At 37.0% G+C, this 23,489-nt stretch overlaps 4 protein-coding genes across 5 annotated transcripts; all 4 read left to right on the top strand.

Moving 5' to 3' along the window:
• Nucleotides 1-2: 2 nt before the first annotated feature.
• On the top strand, nucleotides 3-6,094 carry znf576.2 (zinc finger protein 576, tandem duplicate 2). Its single transcript, XM_084089476.1, has 5 exons — nucleotides 3-128; nucleotides 877-1,064; nucleotides 1,518-1,633; nucleotides 3,826-3,969; nucleotides 4,628-6,094. Exons 2-5 carry the CDS (start codon nucleotides 920-922, stop codon nucleotides 5,414-5,416), a joined length of 1,194 nt encoding a protein of 397 aa, XP_083945602.1. The 5' UTR covers nucleotides 3-128; nucleotides 877-919; the 3' UTR covers nucleotides 5,417-6,094.
• Nucleotides 6,095-7,164: 1,070 nt separating this feature from the next.
• LOC311067544 (uncharacterized protein) lies at nucleotides 7,165-13,682 on the top strand. Of its 2 annotated transcripts, none has more exons than XM_084089474.1 (4): nucleotides 7,165-7,456; nucleotides 7,889-8,500; nucleotides 9,390-10,366; nucleotides 11,928-13,682. In XM_084089474.1, exons 2-4 carry the CDS (start codon nucleotides 7,894-7,896, stop codon nucleotides 13,209-13,211), a joined length of 2,868 nt encoding a protein of 955 aa, XP_083945600.1. In that variant the 5' UTR covers nucleotides 7,165-7,456; nucleotides 7,889-7,893; the 3' UTR covers nucleotides 13,212-13,682. The 2 variants fall into 2 exon arrangements, with proteins under 2 accessions (XP_083945600.1, XP_083945601.1); XM_084089475.1 differs by having other exon boundaries at nucleotides 7,335-7,470.
• A 536-nt stretch (nucleotides 13,683-14,218) lies between these two features.
• hcst (hematopoietic cell signal transducer) lies at nucleotides 14,219-16,500 on the top strand. Its single transcript, XM_084089477.1, has 5 exons — nucleotides 14,219-14,458; nucleotides 14,901-14,986; nucleotides 15,336-15,356; nucleotides 15,552-15,683; nucleotides 15,788-16,500. Exons 1-5 carry the CDS (start codon nucleotides 14,361-14,363, stop codon nucleotides 15,829-15,831), a joined length of 381 nt encoding a protein of 126 aa, XP_083945603.1. The 5' UTR covers nucleotides 14,219-14,360; the 3' UTR covers nucleotides 15,832-16,500.
• A 1,037-nt stretch (nucleotides 16,501-17,537) lies between these two features.
• Nucleotides 17,538-19,723, top strand: tyrobp (transmembrane immune signaling adaptor TYROBP). The gene is made up of 5 exons (XM_084087923.1): nucleotides 17,538-18,007; nucleotides 18,754-18,774; nucleotides 18,881-19,039; nucleotides 19,122-19,186; nucleotides 19,324-19,723. Exons 1-5 carry the CDS (start codon nucleotides 17,962-17,964, stop codon nucleotides 19,378-19,380), a joined length of 348 nt encoding a protein of 115 aa, XP_083944049.1. The 5' UTR covers nucleotides 17,538-17,961; the 3' UTR covers nucleotides 19,381-19,723.
• The last annotated feature ends 3,766 nt before the right edge of the window (nucleotides 19,724-23,489 follow it).

Below are 23,489 nucleotides of genomic sequence, written 5' to 3'. Positions count from 1 at the left end.
ATGCAGGGTTTTTTTTTTCTTCCAGTCTAGCAGCGGGTCACTGACTACACGTTTGCGCCCCCTTTATTTTCATATGTATGTCTGGCTTATGCCTTTTCCCTCCAGACAAAAAGGTTATTCTCTTTCGGGTAAGAATTCTGCTGAATTATTTTTTAAAGACCCAGGTATAAATAACTTAAAATATAAATATTTCCCTCTTTTGGGCTTTGTTTGATACGGCTTTGGCTAGCGAACTTGGTTTTTACTCTACAACAAGTTTAACCTCGAACTCAACAGCCTGCTAATGTAATAGCTGCTAGCCGCTTAATAAATAAGAAAAGCTTTGCGCCGTTTAAACCGGTAAAGTTTCGTTTTGACTGATATCGGCGCATTGGTAGCGGGACTAATTTCAATACATTAAGTAATGAGCTTGTTAGCTACATAGCATTGGTTCAATTTGCAGATGATAAAGGCCAATGTAGGCCTCGTTAGCCGGTAGCATGTAGCTTAGCATAGCTTAGTTAATGCGAACAAACGGTAGGCGGCTCTAAAACGCACGATTGGAGACGTTCGGTATCCTAACAGTTTTCTAAAATGAAACAATTTTTTTTATATTATGGACAAATATTCTTGGACTGCTGTGATTGTTAAGTTCTTAGTGCGTGTAGGCAAATGTATCTTATTTTAAGCTTGCCAGCTATGTTCTGTGTTTTAATGGCTCAGTTGACTTGTACAACTTCATTCTGAAAGCTAAAGTACGTAGAAACAGTTAAATTACGTTCTTACGTTGTTTATTCATTTGAGTGGCACTTTTTAAATGGGTGATGGCATTTTGTGATGTATGCACATTAGTATGTTTATACCCTATATATTTAGACTATCGTTTCTTCGTTACAGTGAAATTCACAGCAGGTGTATATTGAATCCTTAAGCCCTCATTATGGACTCTGACATACTGAACATAGAGGAGATAGTAATGGGCGGTGGAGAGACTGCTGCCCCTGCTGAACTGCCCCCTGTGAAGACAGAGGTTGCCTACACCACCTCCATTCAGAACCGTGCACCACCTCCTATCATTCAGTCATGTAAGTGTGATGGGAAATCATTGATTTTGTACTGGAATCAGTTATGGAAAGATGTCCCTCCATCTTTTAAATGCATGTTTCTAATTTGCACCTGTTGCAGTGTTATGCCAGTTTTCAAATAGTGTAATGGTGAATGGTGCATTTTTATTTCAAATCAGGGATAGAATAATTTACGTTCAAGTCTTGGGAAGTAAGATTACTAAAAAAGAAAAGAAAAGAAAGAAAGTACATGATTACTAAAATATTCCAGGATCCAGATATTACTGGATTAATATTATCCTGTTATGCTTATCACGCTCCTAAATCCTTTCTTTTCTTTTTTTTAAGTTATACTACTTTTAGATTTTTTTTATGTCTTAATCTTACACTAGGTATATACCTTTATCATAAACTTGTAATTTGCATTGCCTTCTATAGCGATGTTTAAATTTGTCATTCTCTCTGTGTATTTAGACCAGCATGAAAGCCTGCAGTGTTTCCAGTGTTTTATTACTTTCTGCAACTCAAAAGCCAAGGAAAGGCACATGAAGAAGAGTCATCGGGAAGAATACAAACAGCAACTTCAGCAGGTTAGTAGTGAACCATTACCATTATTATTTAGGATTCAGTCATTTACAACATTCACAGTTTGATTTTGGGGGAACTGTTTCTGAGTTTTTCTTCACCAGTAGACCAGATACCAGATTTTTTCTTTCAAAATGACTGAAAGTACTTTAAATGATCAGTTAATGTTATTAAATTACATAAATGTATTTGGTTTAACCTACTTTACTATTACCAAGTGGTTTTGTTTCAGATATTATGATGTCAGCTTTATTTGACAGACAGCAAACTGAATGCTGTGAGATTGCCACCAGGTGAAATACAGTGAGGAAAATAAGTATTTGAACACCCTGCTATTTTGCAAGTTCTCCCACTTAGAAATCATGGAGAGGTCTGAAATTGTCATCGTAGGTGCATGTCCACTGTGAGAGACATAATCTAAAAAAAAAATCCAGAAATCACAATGTATGATTTTTTAACTATTTATTTGTATGATACAGCTGCAAATAAGTATTTGAATACCTGAGAAAATCAATGTTAATATTTGGTACAGTAGCCTTTGTTTGCAATTACAGGTCAAACGTTTCCTGTAGTTTTTCACCAGGTTTGCACACACTGCAGGAGGGATTTTGGCCCACTCCTCCACACAGATCTTCTCTTGATCAGTCAGGTTTCTGGGCTGTCGCTCAAACACGGAGTTTGAGCTCCCTCCAAAGATTCTCTATTGGGTTTAGGTCTGGAGACTGGCTAGGCCACGCCAGAACCTTGATATGCTTCTTACAGAGCCACTCCTTGGTTATCCTGGCTGTGTGCTTCGGGTCATTGTCATGTTGGAAGACCCAGCCTCGACCCATCTTCAATGCTCTAACTGAGGGAAGGAGGTTGTTCCCCAAAATCTCGCAATACATGGCCCCGGTCATCCTCTCCTTAATACAGTACAGTCGCCCTGTCCCATGTGCAGAAAAACAAAGCATGATGCTACCACCCCCATGCTTCACAGTAGGGATGGTGTTCTTGGGATGGTACTCATCATTCTTCCTCCAAACACGTTTAGTGGAATTATGACCATAAAGTTCTATTTTGGTCTCATCTGACCACATGACTTTCTCCCATGACTCCTCTGGATCATCCAAATGGTCATTGGCAAACTTAAGACGGTCCTTGACATGTGCTGGTTTAAGCAGGGGAACCTTCCGTGCCATGCATGATTTCAAACCATGACGTCTTAGTGTATTACCAACAGTAACCTTGGAAACGGTGGTCCCAGCTCTTTTCAGGTCATTGACCAGCTCCTCCCGTGTAGTTCTGGGCTGATTTCTCACCTTTCTTAGGATCATTGAGACCCCACGAGGTGAGATCTTGCATGGAGCCCCAGTCCGAGGGAGATTGACAGTCATGTTTAGCTTCTTCCATTTTCTAATGATTGCTCCAAAAGTGGACCTTTTTTCACCAAGCTGCTTGGCAATTTTCCCGTAGCCCTTTCCAGCCTTGTGGAGGTGTACAATTTTGTCTCTAGTGTCTTTGGACAGCTCTTTGGTCTTGGCCATGTTAGTAGTTGGATTCTTACTGATTGTATGGGGTGGACAGGTGTCTTTATGCAGCTAACGACCTCAAACAGGTGCATCTAATTTAGGATAATAAATGGAGTGGAGGTGGACATTTTAAAGGCAGACTAACAGGTCTTTGAGGGTCATAATTCTAGCTGATAGACAGGTGTTCAAATACTTATTTGCAGCTGTATCATACAAATAAATAGTTAAAAAATCATACATTGTGATTTCTGGATTTTTTTTTTTAGATTATGTCTCTCACAGTGGACATGCACCTACGATGACAATTTCAGACCCCTCCATGATTTCCAAGTGGGAGAACTTGCAAAATAGCAGGGTGTTCAAATACTTATTTTCCTCACTGTAGATGCTTTTTCAGAGGAAGGATTAGTTATTTGCCCTGTGCTTCTCTTTTATTTTTAACATAGTGGATGGATGCAATATAACTGTTGTTTGAGTCCATGCTAATAGTGATGTATGATTTGCAAAAGAATTATGCCGCCATATATCTATTTGAACTTATTCAACAGACTAATAAAAATAACATAAACTTAGCAGATACTTCTGCAAAAATCTGAATCTATTTTTTAATGTTCATTCAAATATATGAAACTATTTTGATTTGAAAAGGATGCATGTTCACATACCTGTTGCCTTTGCATCAACAGTGTGATACTCTGTTCACATGCTACGTGTGTGATCGAACCTTCCCCTCTTCCGAGGAGCTGACACAACATCAGTCGACCCACAACAAGGAGGACAAGCCCTTCAAATGTGCACACTGTCAAGAAAGCTTCCGCACATTCTCAGAGGTGAGAGGAGGTTTACATTAATTGGAACTGAAAATGCTTGAACGACTCTTTTACATATTTCACATATTTTTTATTAAATGTTGTCCATTTGTTTTGTAGTATAAAGTATAAAAGTATCTTAAAGGGTTAGTTCTCTCAAAAAAATGTAAATCCTGTCACGTCATGTCGTTCCAAAACCATAAGACTTTCATTCATCTTCGGTACACAAATGAAGAAATCTTAGAGCTTTCTGGCCCTCATTCGACAGCTACACAACTACCACTTTGACGCTTCAAAAAGTTCATAAAGAGATAAAAACTAATCCATATGATTTAAGCGGTTTAGTCCAAAACTTTCTGAAGAGAAACTCTTAATATGATGAACAGATTTAATTTAGGCTTTTATTCACATATAAACACTGATCAGCGAACATAAACAGAAGGTCAACCGTACATGCTTTACGTGTGAGAACAAACCTCATTGGTTCTTGTAGAAGCTCAAACATGCTGCGTAACACATGAGAATGAACCTCATTGGTTCTAGCACGTCAAGCGAACATGTTTGGGCAACTATGTACTGTTGATTTACACATGCCATGCTTATATTTGGATTTTGTATAATTGTAAATGTAAGCCTATGTTTAATAACAATTCAACATGCATTACTTTCTTTCCACAAGTTAACAACGCATCGACGGCAGGTATGCCCTGAACGTCAGTTTGTGTGCAAAGAATGCAACGAGACGTTTCGAAGCCCTGGACTTTTGCGCAACCATCGTTTGGCCCAGCACCCCGTGCCCCTGGATGAAGAAGAGGCAGAGGATCCCACAAAGACCTACCGGTGTGGTAAATGTGGTAGGGGGTTTGAAGAGGAGGCAGAGCTCCTGCAACATCAGGAGAACCACGCAGGTGACCGGCACTGCAATGGTAGTGCTGCCGTCAAACGTCGAGGGAGACCGCCGAAAACTGAGGCCACAGCTGCCAGTGAAAAGAAACTGAAGCGAAAGAAGGAGGAAGAGGCAGAGGAGCCTGAGGAAACCAACAATTCAGAAGACGCTTCTGCAACACCAGCCACAGCTGAATCGAAGACAGGAGGAAGACGAGGACGCCCAGCCAAATCTACCCAGGGGCCCAAGGCAGAAGATGATGAAGCAGAAAATGATGACAAGAAAGCTGTTCCTCAGCCGGCCCGGCAGATCCCTTGCACCGAATGTGATCTCACTTTTGCTTCCCTGGCACAACTTCGAGCACATAAGAAAGAGAAGCACACGCAGCGGAAGCCTCACCCTTGTGAAGAGTGTGAGGAGAGTTTTAACCGACCTGCGCAGCTGGAGGCCCACATGGCAAGGGCACATAGTGCTGGTCGGTACACCTGCCCCACGTGTGGGAAAAGCTTTGGCAGAGAAAGTAACCTGAAGGCTCATCAACAGAGCCATGGAAAAGAAGAGAAGCCAGTCGGAAAGAGATAATTCAGTTCGGGAGAATTTTGAGGGTCTATGTTATCAGAAGACGAATTCGATTTTTTAAAAATTTTGTGTATAGAAATGTAGGTGGGGACAGGGTTCACTTTAGATTTGAAGTTGTAACATTGTGGGGATCCTTCAACTGTGTGACACTCGAGATCAACACAATGTGAACATGTTATTTGAAAACTGGAAACCCAAAGGGTAGTGTGTTCACAGTTAACTAATGGTATCCATGTTTGGGTGCCTCATTGTATCTTGACGTCTGTACATAGCTTTGGCATGGCAGTAAAAAAAGGATTCATACCACGACTGAATTCTCATTTGTAGGGATAACCATGTTGTAACTAATACCATCAAGAGAAACACACAGAAAAGCCTTATTATATTGTCTAAGGCTTCACATTGTTGTTTTATTTCTTTTCTCTTTTTTTATTTTTAATTTTAAAGTTTTTTCTATGAATATGATGTGTTATTGTTTTTACATTATTTTTAGAAGTGTGTACAATGGTGAGTGGAAATATTTACTAAATGAATGTTTTCTGATGAAATCTGGCCAAATTTTATTTCAAACGTTTTCATTTTCTACTGGGATGATTTGACATTTGACCTGAACTTAAATGTTACCCACAACTAAGACAGTTCTCTGAGTGAAGTAAATGTCTGAATAATTAATTGAAAATATTTTAAATGTCATCTGATTTTTTTCTGTGTTGCTATTAATTATTTGCACACTACAGCATTTGCTCTTGTGAAGCCAATGGTCAAGCTGATTTTTTTCAAGTTGAACAATATCTATATCTGCACTACTGATCATTCATGGAGAACAGTGGATATATCTAAAACTGCAATTGTCAGACCAAACCTTCCCCTTTCGTTGCGGTTCCAGACAGTCAATCTTTGATTAGCAAGCTCAGCATACTTCCACTAAGTGTTTAAGGTTGGTTGATGAGCTAGAACATGATATCTACACAACACGTTACGTTTATTATCCGGCATTGAGCAAAGTGGATATGATTTTCGTGACACCGGAAAGGCGTGTCATCTTCCTGTGAGCGAAATATTTTGGTTACCAAAGTTAATTAATTTAAAATGGAAACTAGACTAAGATCATTTTCATAAAGAATTAGAATGCCTAAAAGTTAAGTGGATTTTTGCACGAGCAACCAGGTGGGGAAAAATCCACAATGAATTTCTTTCGCATTCTAGTAGAAAAACAACAACAACATGAGGCTGCTAGCACCACAAAGACAGGTTGATTCAGAAACCCCACAAGTATTGTAAATGAAGCATTTAATTTTTAGAGGTCGACATTCATAAAGTACGAAGGATAGCGCAAATCAATAAGTTAAATATCATGTAGAATAAAATATTATGACATCAACAATTCAGACTATCTATTTGAATAGCAGAGAAAAGCAATGGACTGAGACGACATAATAACATAAAAGTTCTGCCAGCCAGGTTATGTGTCTTCTTTGGTGTTAATTATAAACGCAAAGATGGTTCGTCAGATCCGAAACGAAGCCACGACCCACACACAACGCGTTGCTAAACGCAACCGTTGCAGTTATAGTAGAATGAGAAAATGTGCAAGTATATAATAATAATGTCTGCCCTTTCACAACCTGAGAAACCTAAAATTATTTTAAAACATAAGGATAAAATTATTACGGCAAAATGTCCGCTTTGATTGTTTTTTTTTTTTATGGAGACCGCACTAACTCTCCCCTCCTATAGACGGCAGCATCAACATTCCAATTAGCAATTTTATACCGGAAGTATCGCATGGACAGTGGCTTATTTCACCTTATTGCTTCTGCATGCTCATGCAACCTAATTTGAGTTTTTATTTTATCACAGTCGAGATAAAACAGTTTTCACATTGGCGGTAGTTACAATCTCGCATTATACAGTTGTGTCTCATTTTTCTAACAGATGGTTGTTGAGCAGTTAAACCCGCCATTGTCAGAGATTCATTGTTTCATTACTGAACAGTAGATCCTGGAGCGAAGGTGCTTGGAAATGTTCGTCGAAGACTCCTAGGTAATCTGAATTAAGTAAGCTTACTACTGCTTTCACTGTAGTGGTTAAATTGACAGAAAAGAAATGCTTTAAATGTCACTGTGTCATGCAGTTCATGATAGATGTTGTAGACACTGTTTATGTCTGAAATCCAAGACATCTCTTTCTCTAATACAACTTGAATTATGTTACAACCAGGTTCCGAATATAATTTATATTTATTTTGATTTATAATTTATTTAATAATCTGATTTTATTAATAAAGGTTACTAACTATTTCATGGCATTGGTATAAATGGATGAGTTCTCATCTCATTAAGGTTAGAAGTGCCTAGGTGAAAAATGTGACCCTTTAATAATAACAATAATACATTTAAAAATGTTAAATAAAACCCAGATCGCTTTGCCTTGATAGCAAAATTTATACAGTATTTCTCTTTTTTCCCCCCCAAGACACCATGTCAGAGTTTACCCTCGATATCCAGCTGACAGAGTTAGGTTTTCCAAGCTGGAATTTCCCTCTCTGTGAGCCACAGAACGTTAAGGAGACATTTTTGCCAACCCCGAACAGCATTGAAAAGCCAGCACCTGAGACTGAAATACCTGTAGACTGCCATGAAGATGCCTGCATTGTCCCTAGTGCATCGGCGGACAAAAGCTTTCTGCTGGACCATCAGTATTCCTCTCCCTTCAAACAGGAGTCTTCATCTATAGAGGAAACCGCTCAAGGTAATTCAAAAATCATTTCCTCTGAGGAGGATAAAGTCGTTTGCAATTCATGGAAAAGAGAAAGAAGAGCGGGGACAGAACAGAAAAACGATGACGAAGAGCAAAGTGGACAAGAGGTAAAGAAAAATTATGAAAAGGAACAGAAGTCAGAGGGGAGCCCGAAAGCCTACAGTCTTACGACAGATGACGCTATATCTAATGAAGAAAGGCCATATGAGGATATGGAATTTGTTTTGACTGATGATGATGATGTTGTTGATTATGATGAGGAGGAGGAAGAAGATGATGATGATGTTGAGGAGGACGTGGACGAAGATGATGATGTTTCCTGGCCAGGTATTGTATAGTTTTCCAAATAATGGATTGTGATTGCGCAGTATTTTGTAGATTTTGCTGAGCTTAAAACTAAGAATTTTGCACTGCTGGAACAGAACATTTTTACAAAATTGGGGTGTATGTGTGTGTGCTGGCTCATTTCCCTTAATTAACTTGTGCCATCATCTAAAATGAATCTTTATATAAACAAATAGAAAATAGAAATTAAAATCTTTAGTGCTAAAAAAAAAAAATCAAAAAAAGTATACTGTACTTAATGTATATTGAGAAATACTTTAAATAACTGATTTTATTTTTTATTCATTTATACAAAATGGTGAAAATGGAAAGTAAAGAATATTGGTACATTACTAATTATTTTATCTTCAGCAATTATGTTTAATTAAATATTTTGTTAACAAGTACTTGTTTTTAAAAAAATATATAATTATTACAGCTATAAATTCATAAACACTTTTTCTGGATAATGATGGCATATGATTGGTTAGTAATTTCCATCCCATTCTAATAGAGGTGTGAATCTTCACTTGCCTCACGATTTGATCACGATTCGATTATTAAACTATTTTTGGTGCATCACAATGCATCTCTTCCTTCAAATCTTTTATTAATATTATTAATAGTTATTTTTGTTATTAAAAATAAGAAAGATGCAAAAAACAAACCGAAACATTAGACACAAGTGCTTTGCTTCTGAAGGACATGCTAAACTACTTTAGTACTTGTGTGATAGGTCTATTACATTTTTTGAAAATCGATTATTTTCTTTTTATGCAGAATCAGTCACATCAGCATCGCGATGCATAAAAATGACTATATTCCGCTGCTCTACATTTTAACTAATGATTCCAGTAGTTTTTCAGCATCTGTTGATTTTTTTCAATTTCAGAGACGAATGGATGTGGAGAGAATGAAGAGAATCGATGCCATGTGTGTGACCTTACCTTCTCCTCTCTCTTCCTACTCCGAGAACATTTAAATATGCATACGGGTGTTCGTCCCTACCGCTGCGATGAATGTGGCAAGCAGTTCTGCCAGTTAGTCAATTACCGCACGCACCTTCGTTCCCACTCGCACAAGGCCTCGATCCACTGTCGTGTTTGCTCAACCATCTTTGAGACAGAGGAACAGCTCCAGCAACACTTGGACACCAACCATTTTGAGAAAGAGTTCTACCAGTGTGATTTTTGCAAGCAGATTTTCACTGACCTAGATGTGTGCAAGGGTCATGTAGAAGCACACAGGCAACAGGCGAAACGACATTTGTGCCTCAAATGCGGCTACAGTTTCCGCCATCGCAATTCGCTGCTCCGTCACTTGGAATGGCACAGCAGAGGCATCTTCTCCTGCTCGGACTGTGAGCGGACCTTCTCCAGCAAGGCTTCTCTGTTACGCCACAGTTTCTCTCACTTGGGCGTCTTGCCATATACGTGTCTAAAGTGCAAGCGTCATTTCCGCTTGCCATCGCTCTACCACAGCCACGAGTGTAAGCCGGAGAGCATCCAGTGCATGGCGTGTTTGGTTTTCTTTCAGAGTCAAGAGGACTTTGACAAGCATAAGAAGGACACAGGTTGTTGGGGTCATCAAGGGGCTTTGCCTACCAAGAAAGACGAGATCCGCTGCATGGAGTGTGGCCAAGTCTTTGCAAGCATTGAGGAATTAAAGAAGCATGGGAGCACTCACCAGAGGGTCCTAAAATGTGCTGAATGTGGGATGGGTTTTCGCTCGTCACTCATGCTTATGTCACACATGGGAGGGCATGCGGCACAGCGACCGTGTCTCTGCCAGGACTGTGGCCTGGGCTTTCCACATCAACAGGGTTATGACAGCCACCTGAAAACATGTGGAATGGTAACTCCACCAGTGGTAAGGTTTTAGTGTTGTTGTTTTTTTTTGTTTTTTTTGTTTTTTTTAAATACAAAGTGTCCTGTACTTTAAAGCAGGGGTTTTCATGGGGGCTAAGGAGAATTGTAAAGAATGTTAATGCTAAAATGTTAATTAAAAGTTCACATTCATTGATTTTGGCATAAGTGTTTCATTCTAGTATTGTTGTTAACTAAAACTATTAAAAATCTTTTTCGGAAATTGAAATAAAGCTAAAATAAAACCATCAATATTGGATGAAAAACTTGAAAACTTAGAATGTTGCTTTGGCAACTATGTAACTTTGTCGAAGTACTACAATTACTAAAAATAAATTAATGCTAAAACCAAAACTACTGAAAATTGCAAAAGCACATGACAAAATTACTAAAAGTTAAACTAAATTTAAAATAAAAAATGAAAATATTTAAATAAAAGCTCACTGAAAGTATTAATTAGTATTATAGTATATGCAAAAGTATATAAATAATACAAAATTAACATGGTTTAATTCAGCATTCTAAAGACTGGTCAAAAGTTCTTTTTAAAATTGCCTTGCCACATACAAAATTTCAAGTTTAACCTCTGAAAAAGTGCTTTAGTGTGATTTTATTGTGAAAAGTGGTATAAAAATAAATATGGGTGTAAATCCCTTTTTTTCACGATACGATCCAACACTGATTCTCTAAGCCAGATATGGTATTTACAAAAAACTCAAAACATGCTGTGATACGATTAAATTAAGAGGTATACTGATTGATATATTGATATATTATTTGCCTATTTTACATAACCAGTTCTGATTTTTTTTTTTTTATTAACTTACAAATGCAACCAAATATATTACATGAACATTTAACTGAAATGTGCAAATCCTGTATCCAAAACAACACGCATTGCTCTGCAAAAATACAAAACAAAACAGGCAGACAGGCTGATTGAAAATGCAACTTCACTCTCTGATAGTAGGTGGAGCTTATGGAATAGCAGAACAGGTTTCCATGTTTGCCACATTACACTAAAGTAGCACTAATAAACACTACTTTATTAGGCATTTTATGGAGTTAACATGAAAGGAAATGCCATCGAAACCTTTCTGAAAACTAATGGTTCCCTTCAGAGGTACTGAAATAAAAACACCCCCCCCCCACACACACACACAAATTAAAAACTCCCTCTGAGCTTTGTATGAATCATGTTAAAAGCCTATTTCAAAGTCAGAACAGAAAGGCAACGAATTTGCTGTTATGCAGTGAAGAAAATATCTATATCTCGATTTTTACACGTTGCATTGGTTACACCACGATAAATAATTTGAACTTAAAATTTTTGTTCTGGTTTACACATTTAAAAGTACTTTATTGAAGACAAAAAATATAGTCAACTTAAAAAGTAAAATATTTTCTGGTCAATTTTCCAGATAAGCGTTTTTCATTTACAAATACAATGATGATATAAAATTAATCCAGCAATTTTCTCTTAATTTCATGCTTAATATCAAAATGTTGAGAATATATCAGTGTTGAGAAAATTTCCCCATGCTGTAATCTTATTCTGTTTCCAGGCTTCTGTGAAGAAACCGAAACCGAAGCCAACCCCCTCTACGCAAATAATGAAACCAATTGCTCCTAACATTGTCTTCCAAACTATTGCTCAGGCCTCAAATCCTGTCACATTCTCCAACAGCTTGAAGGAGGTCTGCATGGTTCCATTAGGTGACCAGAATAAGCCTGCTGATGGTAGGTGGAAACTTACCTTAAATAATGAGCCTCCTCCAGGTATGCCTTTAGTCATGCTTGTGCCAGTTTCCACTGCACAGTACTCATCTACCTCAGATCCTACCAAGAGATCCCAAAACTTTTTACCATCCCCTCTAGTCTTAGAATCACACTCATCTGCTCCACATGTAATTTCCATGCCGGTGGTCCCGCCTGGAACTGTTATTAGCAAAGAGGCAGAGAAAGACACTGTAGAGGCCTGCAGAACCAACATTCCTTCAAATACACTCATTCCTGTGGAAAGTCATAACAGTAACTCTAAGAAGAGGTGGACCATTTTAGAAGATCAGGGTTCTGTTCAAGTTATTGATACAGAAAATGTAAAGGCAGGTGAACAGGCTGCAGGTGCAGCGCAAGCGAATCAGGGAATGAAGGTTACTACGCATGTAGAGGTGGAGAATGAGCAGAAAAATCAATCAAATGTGGAGCCTAATGCATTGAGGGATGAAAAATCGGATCCAGGGTGTTCATCAGATGCCGCATCTTTCAATTCCACGTGCCCTGTGAAACCATTATGTCTAAAAACGCCAAATGAGGAGAAGGATGATGATGACAACATCAAGAAAAAGTATTCAAATTTGACTGACCTCAACTCCTCGCCTGTAATGGCAGAAGTAGAAGTTAGTGTGCCTTTCATGACAATATCAGATAAGCAGGACAGTACAGATCAGAGATTTTTCAGAGAAGTCAAGTCATTTGACAGGATGTGTGATGAGTCACAAATGGAATTTACCGTGACCGGGGACACATCAGAACGTGGTCCGCAGGGGCAAAACGAATCTGGTTTCGATGCAGAGGTGGAAATGAATGAAGATGTGGATTTGAGCAGCATGGAAGTGGAGATTGGTGATGAAGACAGCGGAGTGGATATGTTGGATGGTGAGCTTCATGAATGTGTGACTTGTGGACAAGTCCTTCCTGAAAAAGATATGATCCAGCACTACATGAAGCATGCGGCCGTCACAGACAGTCCTGAGTGCTCTCCTACTAACTGTTCCTCTCGCACTACAGAACAGTCCCCTCCGTGTAGCCCATCAAGAAAAAGACTACGATCTGGTACAAAGTTGTGACATTTTGTTCAAGAGTATTTACTACCTTTATTTTTTATTATTTAAATTGATACAATGGAAATTTGGGAAAGATTGGTGTATGTTAAAACCAAGTGTGTTTTGAATGTTACACTTCTTTCACAGTCTCTTATTACATTTCCAGATTGTCATGTAAGATACATTAAATGTAGATTGGGACATTGGAATAAATGATTTTTTTTATTATTATTATTATAATTTTTTACTCTATATTTATTTCAGAGTAATTTGGGAAATTGAGGTAGTGTTAGATCAGCAGCTTAATGCTGGTCTTTTGTGTGAGACTGCGCATCTTTTCGGTTCTGCTGGTTTAAAGTTTCAGCTTCTGATTGTGACATTATGTACCATATCTTCTGTTCTTCACTAATTCCTGTTGTTGAGTTTCTGATGTTCAAAAATCGGGGCAAAACTTTTTTCTGTCAGCAAAAATAAAAAATAAATAATATGCAAATACCACAAAACGTCATTTTCACTGCAAATTCAATAAATTATAAGATATTTGAAAATCAGTAAAACCAATAATATATAGGGGGAAAACAATGCTAACTGAATTGATATTTAGGATGTTGGATATAAGGGCCCATGTCTGTTTACTTAATGTAAGCCTAAAAGCATAAGTAAGTTGTCATGAGTTGTGTTGGGTTGTTTTCTTTTGTTCCTCTTTCTAAGTTATTTCTCCATTTTTGTAATGAGGCATTTGAAAAGAAATACAAGCCATCTGTAAAGAGGAGCTGCAAGCTAACTAACTTCTTTTAATGACAAAAATGTGTGTTCTGTAACCTACTTAATGACTCATAATTTATTTATTTTTTAAACTACATGGTGTACAATAAATAATTTAGTTCGGCTGCCGTCACTTTTAAAAATCTAGAATCGTGATGTCATTTGACACTGTTTCGGTGGTTCTCTGGAATTAATGCTGTATGCAACTGAGGTCAAAGTGAAATCTAGTTTTATTAAATAAAAATAACATTAAAGTAACATTTATCACAGAGAAGACGGCTCGATGTTACTGAGAGTAAAGTGCAATTGTTGGAAAGTAGACCATTCTTTATGGGTGTATTCAGATTTTTGATTCGCCAGCAAAGGTCTAATTTATTTGGGAGGTGTTAACAGGCTAAACCATCTCCAATGACTCATAAAGGAAAAATAAACCGAGTGGGCGGAAGGTTAATCGAAGAGCAAAATGTCATGAACGATCAAACGAATTGCTGTACATCACTTCACTGGTAAGCGAGACTCTCCTCGTTGGTTTAAAGTATCCTATATAGCCTGTGTTTTCATTTCATTTAATGTTTACATTTCATTGTGGGCGTCTTATTTAGCTTGACTTTTAAAATAGGCAAGAATGTTTTAATAAATTCTGTGAGACCATATAGCCTACGCTAACACTTGTGGTAATGTTAGGCTACGTTGCAGTCGGTTGCATTTACGATAGTTCAATGTTGTCACTTGACTTACCAGATTTCTTTGCAGGTAAATGTATAGCTTGCCTTTATCGTAAATTGGACAACTTGTAGGCGATACATAATAAATTATATAATTATGACTTAACTTATAGCCTACGTACGAAAGTAAATATTAGCCTAATGTTTAAATATTAGTTCGATTATAGACGCTGTTCTCTGCGCTTTTGCATATTTTTCTAATTTGGACATTTTCTCATGTTAGGTTTGGTGAAAGAACAAGATCATCCAAGTTTCAAACACAGGAAATGACAAAAAACGGTCTTACATTTTTTTTCCTCTCTATGTTGGGTAGGTGAGACTTTTTTTCCACCTCTTCCTCTCCTATTGTTTGAGACCACCGTGCGTTGCATATTTGCAGCAATATCCTGTTAGATGTGGGCACTCTGCAGATTCAGATGAACAGTGGTTTTTTTGGGGTTTTTTATTTTATTTTTATTTTTATTTAGTTTTCTTTATACTCTTGTGTGAGTGGGTGTGAATTTTCACTCATGGTGTTTAAGTCACATTGATAATTGTGGCCATCATTTATCTTACTGCATTTTTTCTAAAACTTGATTACCATTTATTTTTACATCACTATAAAAAGTAGACCTATCTACATTACATGTGTTTCTTTTTCTCCCTAACCTTTATAAAGCTATGGTCAGTGCTGTTGAAGGTAAGAATTTATATTGTGAGCTTTGTGTTTTGGTTAGCATGTTCAGTCAGTTAGGTTACATTTAAATAAGCATATAAATCCTAGATATTCGACTGACTCCTGCACAATATACTGTACCTGTTTACATTTCTTTATATGAATGTTTTTCACAGGATGTGTACGGTATTTAACATACACCGTTATTCTTTCCCATAGACAAAGGCTCATGCTATGGCATCGGCTCTGGCACTATGGCAGGTATTATATTCGCTGATGTTGCAGTGACGATCTTCATTGTTTCTACCACCTACTGGTATGCCAGCAAGCGCAGACAAAAGAAAGAAAACGGTCAGAAATTAGGCACACGCTTCTAATTTCTCTATTCAATCCTGTAATTGTCATGTAAGTGCACAGAAGATATTTAACATGCTTGTGTTGATGTATTTTTTTAGCTGACGAAGTCTACATGAATGTCAGAGCAAACTGCAAAACATGAGGATCTTTTGAAGACTGACATGAACTACGGAAGACTCACTGACATTTAATATCATATGACATAATATGATAATAGCAGATTTATATTTACATTCTAGCACAGTTATAATACATGGCTCTGCACACTTAAGTGTTCTTGTGATAGTTATCTTGTACATAAGACAAAATTACCTTATCTGTCATTCAAAATCCCACTGTAAACTTTTAGAAGTTTTTGGAAGATTATTAACTCGATCTAGTAGATTATCAACAGCAATAACTGCAGTGAGGAAAAACACTGCCAGCTAGTGGATAGTTCTGTCTCACTACTATTGTCTTGCTCTAGGATTAAGTGACTTTTAAAATGTAATATAATCAAGCTTTCTGAAACTTGTACTGGATTATTAAAAAAAAAAAAAAATTCCCTCATTTTGTTCATAAAAGTTTGCAATTATGTTTCTACATGCGTCAATGTAAGAGACAGGGCTGTATAAGACAGACATGATGCCATCTCAGTTTCTTTGCAACAGCTTTAGGTGATTAGTATGGTTATAATTTGAGTCTATGGCATCATAGCTTAATATGCAAAAAAGTGCTTATTAGTTCTTATATTCCACTTCACTGTTTGGTATTCTGTATAATTTCTATGCATATAATTAAACAATTAATAAATCTTAGATTTTTTTATAAAGTGGATTTATGAATTTATTTGATCTTCTGCACAATGCAAAATGTATTTTGCAAGTGTGTATTGCAGATTTTTAAATGGAGATTAAAATTTGCTTTGTGCTCTCTGTTATCTATCTTGACTTTCTCCAATCACATTTGTTCTGAGCTGATAACTGAACACAAGAAAAGGCCTTCATTTCTGCGGACTGTTAACCCACAAAATATCAGCAAAGAAGAAAAACGTGTCCTGGCTGTACATATGTGCTTTTACATAAGCATGTTCTTGTTGTTATAAATATGAAAAGTATCAAATGACTGTGCTCTGGAATCTTCCAGAAATTCCTGTGTCTAAAACAAGCACAAGACTGTGACTCCTCCACCAGAAAAAAAGTGGAAGTAGAAAGAAATGAATCTTTACTGTTTTCATCACTTAAATTTCTAGATTTATTTGCAATTATCAATAAAATGTAATAATTCTGTCACCAATGTAGATGATCACTCTTATTTGATAAGGATTTTGGAATAATATAAATTGTTTAAAGTCTTAATTTAAATGTTTGCTTACAAAAATGTGGATTCAATATTTACACAGCGACAATATAATAGCATATGTATCATACCCGCAATGTCCATTGAAATGCATTTAAAATCTTCATATTATCACCAAACATCAAAATGTTTGTTTTTAATATTATGCATGTAACTAAGCATAATAATCTTTAAAAAGCTCAAGTGTTTTAAGGCAAAGGTCATTTATCTGTCAGATTGTGACTGTACCTCATCAGTTAGTTTGTCTTCTTAACAGGGCAGGTCTTAAGGTGAGAATGAAGTACACACACCTTTATCACTGAAGCACACGTTGCTAAGAAAAACTTTTAAATAAAATGGTAAGTGGAACAGGATATAGGGTTTTTTTCTACCTGTTTCAGGGGATCAGATATTGGCTTTAGTAGTCACATCCTGTGCACTGAGACTTTTAACCGCATTAACAACCAGGTCACTCTCACTAGCCGCTTGCTCACAAACCTAACTTACTGTGAAGTGCAACTACATAAGAAGGGCATTCGAAAGATACATCTTTTCAATGTCATGTAAATGAACTGTATGCTCAGATTTAGTTTCCAATGTATTTTAGCCTATATATTCTAACATTGACAGGATAAAATGTAAACAAATGAAATACTGAACTATAGCTTAAGTGTGTGTGGGGGGATGTAGGTGAGAGAGCAAGGGAGAAGAGAGACTAATTTGACCTCAGATAGTACAAGCACGTTTTGCTCCTCCCCAGTATCCTTTGGTTCTATTTTGATGGATGGTGATAAGTCATCAACACATACTCAGTGATTTTTCACACACAGGCAATTTCCATATAATCACTCTGATATTCAAGGTGTTCTAGCTCACAGCCAGAAAGGCATATTGCGCTGTTTTAAAGAAACCTCAATTCAGGGCTGCACCGACCCTGAGTAATTCTGCGCTCATAATGAGACGGATTCTATACCTAATGGTCCCTATGAATGGACTTTTTGGTGAGTACATTTTACAAACTTTCATATGTTTTAAGTATAAATGAACTTGGATAAACTGATTTTTTATATTGTTCTTCACTAGTTTAAATCATCAGCATTAAAATGATCAGTTTGCTCTGGGGTCAGTTATACTTTGGCGAATATTTCCTGTCTTTGAACCACAATTAAGAAATTTCAATGGTTAAAGAGACTTTTGGCATACTTTTCACTACAAAGCTCAAGATAATAGATGGTAATTCAATAAATAACAATATAGAGAAAGCATAAAAAGACTTTCTTTTTTTCATGTACATGAAATTCATGTAAATATTTTAACTTGAATACATATATATTAAATAAGTATATATTGTATGTAATATCTTATTAATAATCATTAACTGGTCGATATGGCATAGCATCTTTCTCCTTTGAAGTGTTCTATCAAATATAAATAGGCAGTATCAGTTTAATGGGGCTGCAAAAAACTGAATTGCAGAACTATGTTTTTTGATTGTGGTTTTATGTGTACTTGCACATTGTGAAAATTTTTATGATCAATAAGTTATGACAACATGTTTTTACATTGCTTTAACTCATAAAAAATAAGTTAAGCAATTTTCAAAATTTTTATATTATATCAGTTATAAAAATGTAAAAAATCATTTTTTTTCTTTACAAGTTTGCAAGTAATCAAGATGAAATGGCATTTTTAATCCTGTCGATTGATTTGAGAGCATGCTATAATACAATTTTTCTTTCATCAACAGGCTTTGTTGAAGGGAATCAAGGTAATAATTCCTCCAAAGATCTCTAAAATTCAGCTGAATCTTTTTTTTTTTTTTTTTTTTTTTTTGCATAGAGCATTAGTGTGCCAATGTGTTTTCTGATTCTCAGACTGCAGTTCATGTTACCAGTTGGACATTGGAGTGGTTATTGGGATCATCACATGTGACATCATCCTCACGCTCCTCATCGCTCTCTCAGTCTACTGTTTTGTTTCCCATCAGAAGAGGAGAGGCAGTTTACATGCGCAGACCAGTTGCTATGGGTCAGGTATGTCTGTTTGTTAGAGAAATCAAAAAAATAATCACGACAATGAGTTCCAGTCAAAGTGACACATTTTTCTGATGTTAAGGCAAAGCAAAAAATCACCAGCCATCAGTGAGGTCAAAGACAATTGAAGTAGAATCACCTTATCAGGTAAACTGAGCAATATCAGGTTTATAAATTAGTATTTATTATAAATGCAAAGTATTTGTGAGTTTTAAAACCAATTTTAATTAAATCTCAACATAAATGTGTTTATGCATGTACTAATTTTCAAAATGGTTTGACAGGAACTTTACGGAGTCCAATCAGATATATACAGTGATCTTCAGCAGTATCGGAAATGAGATGACCGTGTGACATGTAATGTTAATAATGGGTCACGTACACACCCAAGAATATTTGGAGATTGCATAGGTTCATTAAGTTGTCAAACTGCATCATACAAATGTGTATTTACCCTAAATAAGCTATAGTAATTGATTTATGCAAACAATTTAAAAAAAATTGTAATTCTTTTGATTGGTTGTGGCATACATATAAAAACCAAGAATTTGTATTCAACTTTTTTTAATTTAGCTGTCACAGTTATTGTCATTTTTATTTATTCATAATATATCTTTGTAATGAAAGTATATCAGAATATAATTCCCTTGTTCTTCATGTATAAATAAATATGTTTTATTTTGATTGTGTGGCCTTTGATCATTTTTTGTCTGCTTTTTATAGACAACATGTGGGGTAGAAAGATGCATGAAGCCACATGGATCATGCACTGTTTTTTGGGGGGTTTTTTGTGTGTGTGTGTGTGTAGCTAAGGAAGTGGACACTGTGTATATAGCGGATCTGTTTAGAAATCTCATGACCGCAGTGAGTCAGTTAGACAAAAGGGACTTTTTTTTTTTTTTTTGGTGATGATGAATGTCTTAAGTCCTGAATTTTAAATCCTGAATTTCCTGAATCCTGAACTTTAAATCCTGAAACGTAGCTATATGTAGGCTACTTATGAGCATTTCCACTATTGCTGATATGTTGCTTTATGTCTATGTAAGTCAAGTGTGATTATATTAAAACAAAGAAAATCAAGGTAATGAAACTGAAGGGTGCTTGACTTGGCTTGGCATAGAGAGCAATTTAAATGTGCTCCAAGATTAAGTGTGACCACTTCAAACGTCCACAAGAGTGCACTATTATCTCAGTGTGCTATGTCACATCCAGCGTAGGCCTATACTCTGTCTGTCTTCCTATTGTGTTCCTATTATGTCCTATTTTGAAGCTCCTCTCTGTGCACTTTACCTTAATATGTCTTCTTGATCTACAACAGATTCAATATTTATATTTATATAAAATAATGTTTGTCTTTGCAAACAATGGACGTTTTTTATCCATTTCAAATGTTGAATACTGTATAACGAGACAGAGGAACGATATCGTTGGAATCACTTTCAGAACGCTTTTCTCCAGCTGATAAACAGTAAAAACATTGACAGACAATCAGAATCCTTTATGCTTTCAAGGTCTCGAACATTTAATGCGGCAGGCGACATAACAGCGCACGCTTACGATAAACAGAACGTTATGGTGCGTTGGCATGGTCGCTATTCGTTATAGTTCTCTTTAGTTATAGTTCTTGGTGTGAACGGGCCTTTAAACGAATTCCCGCAATCCCGTTATAGCGTGCTTTTCTGCAATGTCACATTTCGGAAAAAAATTTTTTTTTTTTGCAACTTTAGAATGTAACACATGAATCGATCTTGCATAGCTAGGCTACTAGACGCGTCTTCGTTCAGATAGCCTAGTTGATTCGGGCCTAATGGCAAGTGTTTACTATAGCTATCATTCAGCAGATTTTGTCTTCCACATAGTTATTCTCCCTCAGTTCTGTTCCATGTATCAAGGAAAAGTCAAATACAAACTACTTTATGAATTTGGGGTTATTTTTTATAATTACAATTTGAATTCAGTGGCGTGTATGAGTGCATATTTCATGATTCTGAGTAGCCTAAAAGCTATTTGTTTGCAGGACATATGGACAAACAAAGAGAGTGTTCAGATGAAACTAGGTTAAGCTAATCTTTTAATAATCTTACGTCAGGGTTCTTTTTTTTTCTTTTCTTTTTTTCTAATAGGATTTCAAACACTTTCTTTTGCTTCCTGTGCACTATTTACCCAAAGCCTGGCATGCTCGAACTACTCAGAAAGAAACAGCAGGAACATATTCAGAGAAAGAAACCCAATTATTTTCTGAATTTGGTTTGGTTTGTTTGCTTAATTTTTTTTTCTCAGTGTGAGAGGAAATCTACCATACATATTTGAGTGTTTACAAACTGTTTTCAACTTTTGATTTACATTTGAGTGTGCAGTATCCCTGCTTTTCTTCATCCTTCTTATCTATTTGAAATATATGGAATGATAAACTGTTTGACTTCATCTAACCATAGTTTACGCTGTTGGCATGTGCCAACAGGACAAATAGAGGAGGAGAGTGTGGCATCTATCCTGACCTTGGCAGCCAGTTACCAGCTTCAGGCTTATGTATCTTGATAATTTATCAGACTATGAAAACACATTCCTTAACTGAACCCACAAGCACAACAAATAGAGTTTATGTCTTAAAGTAAAGTAGACTTACTCTGAATGCTTGTTCTGGTGAATGTATATGAGGTATACATTCATGTGGATGTTGGAATCTTAATCCATGGCTTGAAATGTTCCAGGAATGGAAGAATTATACATATTATATAAAGCAAAACTTTGTCGTTCTTCTCTCATACAAACACACTTGTAAATCTAAATGGGCACATGTCATCAAGTTTGTTTGTTTTTATTGTTTTTATATACAGTTTATATTAATTATAAATACTATGCACTGACTCAAAGCCATACCAAACCCTTAAAAAAAAACATTTTTGTATTTTTAGAATTAAATGTTTTTTTAAAATTGATACTTTATTGATATATCAATTTCACAATTGAGGACATGCCCCTAGAGACAATGAATCCAAAAAAAAGAGAGTGGGGACATGAAATTTGCGGTTTCCGGTTTGACAAAGAGTCAGCATTCCTCAGCAGTTGAAACAGGATGAGTCGACATGCTCTTGATAGCAACGAGAGAAGATGAGAATATCATCAAGATAAATAAATACAAGCTTGTTTAGCATATCTTGTAGCACATCATTAATAAGTGCATGAAACACGTCTGGAGCATTGACTAGCCCAGGGCATTACCTGATATCATAGTGGCCATTTGGAGTGTTAAAAGCCGTCTTCCTCTCATCTCCTTCTCGTATCCTAACAAGGTGGTAGGCATTCCAAAGGTCTAATTTTGTGAAAATGGTCCCCTTGTAGGAGTTCGAAGGCAGTGGTCATTAGTGGCAATGGGTAGCGGTTCTTTACCGTGATGTGATTAAGGACCCGGTAATCAATGCAAGGCCAAAGTTTGCCATCCTTCTTGCCCACGAAGAAGAAGCCAACCTCTGCCGGTGATGTAGATGGATGGATGAATCTGCTGTTAAGAGCATCATTGACATATTCCTCCATGGCAGCTCTTCTCTGGGGCAGAGAGGGAAAAAAGTCTCCCTCGATGAGGGCAGGAAGTATCGTCAGCAACTCGGAAAAATATCAGAGAGAGAGACCTGAAATACCACAATTAGTGCACCAACCAGTCACTACCCTAGCGGTCCAATCTACATGTGGATTGTGAAGGGATAACTATGGGAAGCCAATAATTAAACGGAACTCTGGTGAATGAATCAAGAAAAACTGTCTCTTCTCCTTATGACAACCAGTTTGAAGATGGAGGGGTGTAGTGCAATGGCTTACCTGACCATCCAATGCGGTTATGGTCAGGGGTTCTTGAAGAGAGATGGGCTGAACTCTCAGGTGTCTGTCCGATGTAAAGTCTATCAAATATCCAGCAGCCCCCGAATCAACGAAGGCCAGAAGCTTGGTTGGTAGAAGATTGGTTTCCCCAATCCAGTGAAACATCGAGTGAACCCAGAAGCCGCAGGTCAAGGGAAGGTGATTACTTATGTTCCAGCCCCGTCTTCTTGGATGAGATTTGACTTTTCCCGTCAACTCGGGACAGTTGGACCTGAAGTGGTCTAGCTTTCCACAGATCAAGCAGCATTTCCCCCTCCTGCGTCATTCCCTCTCGGCTTGTGATAGTCTGGACCTTCCCAACTGCATGGGTTCCTTGAAATTCATGGAAGGTGGAGGTGAATCAATGGCACTGCTAGAAACTTGGGGTTCAGGCAGCCTGACCTCCCCACGGCGTTCCTGTATGCGCTCTCGAATGCGGTTGTCCACCCAGAAGTGTCAATAAGGGATTCATGGGCGTCGGAACCATTGTATATGGGTGGGACAAGACCCACCCACTTTTTAAGACCAATGATATTGGACCCACTTACTTTTACCGTCTCTAATTCAGCGCATTTGTCTGTTCGCTTTTCAGAGC

This window comes from Abramis brama (genome assembly GCF_963993115.1).
Source record: "Abramis brama genome assembly, chromosome: 17".
NCBI classification, from domain to species: domain Eukaryota; kingdom Metazoa; phylum Chordata; class Actinopteri; order Cypriniformes; family Leuciscidae; genus Abramis; species Abramis brama.
This window is presented reverse-complemented; position numbering and strand designations above follow the sequence as displayed.